Source organism: Neoarius graeffei, chromosome 8 (genome assembly GCF_027579695.1).
Source record: "Neoarius graeffei isolate fNeoGra1 chromosome 8, fNeoGra1.pri, whole genome shotgun sequence".
NCBI lineage: Eukaryota > Metazoa > Chordata > Actinopteri > Siluriformes > Ariidae > Neoarius > Neoarius graeffei.
In genome coordinates this window covers 89,813,416-89,817,945 of record NC_083576.1, presented here as the reverse complement: position 1 = coordinate 89,817,945, position 4,530 = coordinate 89,813,416, and the positions used below count along the sequence as shown (strand labels likewise).

Below are 4,530 nucleotides of genomic sequence, written 5' to 3'. Positions count from 1 at the left end.
AGGAATGTTATTTAACAGATACATGAACAATGTGAGCTAAAGTTGGAGAAAAATTATAATTTTATTATTTTGAAAGTATGTATTTATATACCATGGATTCAGAAAGTATCACCTTTTCTATGAAAATATAAGCTGTATTAATGTATTAATGTGTTTAATATTTAAGGGGTAAGAGATGGATCAGTCGTTATCTTCTCGATAAACTGTAGAGCTTGAGTAGAGGAAGTGGTGAGTTGATTAGATGTGTGTAGAGGTACGGGGGGTGGAGGGGAAACCAGACTTAGATGGTTTAAAATCAAGCTATACTGCTAAAGTCAATATCAAAAGCAAATTTGATGTTCGAGAGAGAATAGATCAGATCTTCACACAACTGCTGAGAACATGAAGATGAATCGTGTGTTTTTGGTCCTGGGCTTCGTCCTGATCATGGGGCTCTACTCAGACGCTCAGCGTGAGTTTAATACATACATTTTATGTAGCAGTACAACACTTACATAAGAAGTAGAAGTAAATATGTACTGTATAAACTACACACACAAACAATTTTTATTTGGTATTAACTGATGTATAAAACTTATTAATGTTCCACCTTCAAAGTGACTTATAGAGGATACACGTAACACGTAACATGCAATGTGTCTAAAAAACATATCTGAGTTTCTGGGATTATTATTATTATTATTATTATTATTATTATTATTATTATTATTATCAGTAGTAGTAGTAAGATCACATCAAAACTTGTTCATTAACTAAAGATCTGAAAGATGGATTATTTTTATATGACATTTATTTTATAATGAGTTTCTGTTTGACTAAAACACCTCATCTGTGTCTCACTCAGCTTTAGTTTTTGAATGGAACGGAGTGCTGAGAGACTGCTGTTTTGACTTTTTCACTGGCAAAATTCCTCCCGAAAAGATCCTGAAGGTTACAAAGACAGACCCGCGCTGTCCAAAGAAAGGCTTCATGTGAGTATCTGACAATTCCACATGGATTACTGTTTTATTCCATGATTTTAATTTTTATAAAAGTGAAATTAAATCCATTTCTAAATGAGATGAGAGTAGATGAGATTGTGTTGATGTGTGTGTTTATGTGTGTTTTTCAGTGTTACTACTCCTAAGTTCCCCAGCCTGTGTGTTCATAAAGACGCCATCGAATGAAAAGCTTAAAGCATCTTAATGCTGCAACTGAGATGCAACACACACCATTTACTATGATGCTTATGGATGTTACTAATGCTTAATGTGATTCAGATTCAAATAAAGTTATAACGCACCCCTGAGTGAACTGCATGATTTATTAACAAAAAACATTAATGTGAGAAAATGTCTGAAAATAAACTTGTGAATATTTGATCAGTGTGATACGCTGCCCTGTGATTCAGCATGAGCAGGTGTGGTTGGCTGGTTTCCCGTGTCTCAGACGTAGCACTTCAGCATAACATGAACTGTGGCTTGTGAAATGCATTGTGACCCAAACACACACACACTCATACATTTCTAAGCCTTTTAGCACTGGAGTATACAGTATATGTTGGCACACACCATCATATTGTATTTTGGTTTCTAGATAAGATAAGATACATTTGCATGTAAAATTCATTCCATTTATTGGTTTTACTCAAGGACTAAAAAGAGCATTTGATTCGTATTGTGATGTTCAGGTGGTGAAGATGCAGGAAACAGTTGTGTGAGATCAGCTTGTATTTTAGTGAGGGCAGTCCAAATATCATCAGCAAAATTCACAGCATGGGTCAGATCACATTCAGACAACACACACTTAGAACAGAAGCACAGACCAAGGAGGGGAATTCATGACAGAATCCTGAACCCCCCTCCTCTGTAAGGTGCTTCTCCCAAAGTGTTCCAAAAGTGTCAAACCAGGGGGTCTTGGGCCCCTGGACAGAATGTCCACAATTTACCAGGGTTCCCAGGGCAGATGTGGCACAGAAATTGTGACAGCAGAGTGATGGAACAGGGCGGCAGGGCACTGACTTCAGCAGTGAAGGGTGGTGGTGTGATGACCTCGGTGACCTCGGTCATCGCTCAAAAGCACTGGAGTGACGACCTCGCCAGAGTCAGGAAGCAGAGAGAGCATGACATCAGTGAAGTAGAGAGACGGGGCAACTACTTCCTTCCCAGAGTCAGGAGGCAACTGGACAGAACATGAGGGGTATCGGGCCTGGGCTTGGGCCACGCTGCTGAATACAATTAAAAATTAGGTAAAATATTTATTACACTTCAACGTTATTCAAAAAGTGTAGCGGAGATGTGGGTGTCGTTAAATTATTATGGTACACAGTTGAGATGAGAGTGTGTGTGTGTGTGTGTGTGTGTGTGTGTGTTACTGTGCACACTGTTTAGTCATGAACATAGCTTTTTATCAACCATAAGCACACCACTGAGTGAATCATCTGAGTAATTAAACATGAATAAATGCAGGAATGTTATTTAACAGATACATGAACAATGTGAGCTAAAGTTGGAGAAAAATTATAATTTTATTATTTTTAACGTATGTATTTATATTACCATGGATTCAGAAAGTATCACCTTTGTACTTAAATGTAAGCTGTATTAATGTATTAATGTGTTTAATATTTAAGGGGTAAGAGATGGATCAGTCGTTATCTTCTAGATAAACTGTAGAGCTTGAGTAGAGGAAGTGGTGGGTTGATTAGATGTGTGTAGCGGTACGGGGGGTGGAGGGGAAACCGGATTTAGATGGTTTAAAATCAAGCTATACCGCTGAACTCAATATCAAAAGCAAATTTGATGTTCGAGAGAGAAGAGATCAGATCTTCACACAACTGCTGAGAACATGAAGATGAGTTCTGTGTTTTTGGTCCTGGGCTTCGTCCTGATCATGGGGCTCTACTCAGACGCTCAGCGTGAGTTTAATACACACATTTTATGTAGCAGTACAACAGTTACATAAGAAGTAGAAGTAAATATGTACAGTATAAACTACACACACACACACACACACACACACTTTTTATTTGGTATTAACTGATGTATAATACTTATTAATGTTCCACCTTCAGAGTGACTTATAGAGGATATGGACTTGATAAGTGGTTACTCAGTGTATATACTGTAAAGCAACAATGATTACTGTGAAATAAAAATGTGTTCTACACGGGAACAATGCGTAACACGTAACATGCAATGCGTCTAAAAACATATCTGAGTTTCCGGGATGAATAAAAATTATTATTATTATTATTATTATTATTATTATTATTATTATTATTATTATTATTATTATTATTATCAGCAGTAGTAGTAAGATCACATCAAATCTTGTTCATTAACTAAAGATCTGAAAGATGGATTATTTTTATATGACATTTATGCACATTTATTTTATTATGAGTTTCTATTTGACTATCTTCACCTCATCTGTCTTTCACTCAGCTGAAGGTGTTAAAAATTTCACAGAGCCTACAGAATGCTGTTCTGAGTTTTTCACTGGCAAAATTCCTCCTGAAGAGATCCTGAATATTACAAAGACAGATTCACAGTGTCCACAGCAAGGCTTCATGTGAGTATCTGACAATTTCACATGGATTACTGTTTTATTCCATGATTTTAATTTTTAAAAAGTGAAATTAAATCCATTTCTAAATGAGATGAGAGTAGATGAGATTGTGTTGATGTGTGTGTTTATGTGTGTTTTTCAGTGTTACTACTCCTAAGTTCCCCAGACTGTGTGTTCATGAAGTTCAGGGACGTGAGTTTAATACACACATTTGATGGAGCTGTATGTTACGACTTGTAGCATCAGCCACATAAAGTTTTAATTATTGATCAGTAGCATAAAATAGTATCTATTGTCTCAGACATTTATTTATATTTCATATTAAAACGTCTATGTAAATTAATAGATAGAAAGCCTGGCCAGGCGCTGAACGTTCTTTTGCCTTCACTTTAAGAGATATGGGCGTTTAGAAGAGAAATTCAGGGCGAGCATGAGCCTCGGAAGTCTATAGGGTTTTTCCCTGTCACTGTCACACGCACACACCTCTCACTCCCTATCCTATGGCTATAGTCCCTTTAAATCACATGCTCATTGTTTGAACAGAGGCATGGATGGGGGTAGATGGAAGCCGGCATGCAAATATTCTGATATCCTCCAGAATTCTTTAATTGTCCGAAATAAATCGAAGGCTACATGTTGATGGATTATTTTGTTCTTCTACGCCCTTTTTGAGGAATGTACTGCCGGACTTTCACGGACTTAACCCTTTGATGGAAAACATATGCACACCCCTTCTAATGCACAACATGGGTCAAAAATGACCCGCATTCATTTTCCAGGTTATTTCATGCTGACTGAGTTTTTCTTTGCTCTATCTTTTGAAATCAATTTCTTTTATGATTGAATATTCCAAGTATTCTTTAAATATCTTGTTTTTAATTACCACAAATTATTAATTTATTTTTTTCTTTCCTACTTTATGACCAAAAATACTTTTTATATTATTACACATGGGTCATCCAAGTGTGATTTAAAATTAAA

The 4,530-nt window shown here is 36.4% G+C and overlaps 1 protein-coding gene across 1 annotated transcript; it reads left to right on the top strand.

The window, feature by feature from the left end:
* Positions 1–343: 343 nt before the first annotated feature.
* Positions 344–1,221, top strand: LOC132890296 (C-C motif chemokine 17-like). Its single transcript, XM_060927105.1, has 3 exons — positions 344–451; positions 845–971; positions 1,112–1,221. The coding sequence occupies exons 1-3, from the start codon at positions 382–384 to the stop codon at positions 1,164–1,166; spliced, it is 252 nt and encodes an 83-aa protein (XP_060783088.1). The 5' UTR covers positions 344–381; the 3' UTR covers positions 1,167–1,221.
* The last annotated feature ends 3,309 nt before the right edge of the window (positions 1,222–4,530 follow it).

Coding starts and splice junctions, on each gene's coding strand:
- LOC132890296 (XM_060927105.1), top strand. CDS start 382: ATGAAGATGAATCGTGTGTTTTTGGTCCTGGGCTTCGTCCTGATCATG. Junction 452..844: donor GCTCTACTCAGACGCTCAGC/GTGAGTTTAATA, acceptor TGTCTCACTCAG/CTTTAGTTTTTGAATGGAAC. Junction 972..1,111: donor TGTCCAAAGAAAGGCTTCAT/GTGAGTATCTGA, acceptor TGTGTTTTTCAG/TGTTACTACTCCTAAGTTCC.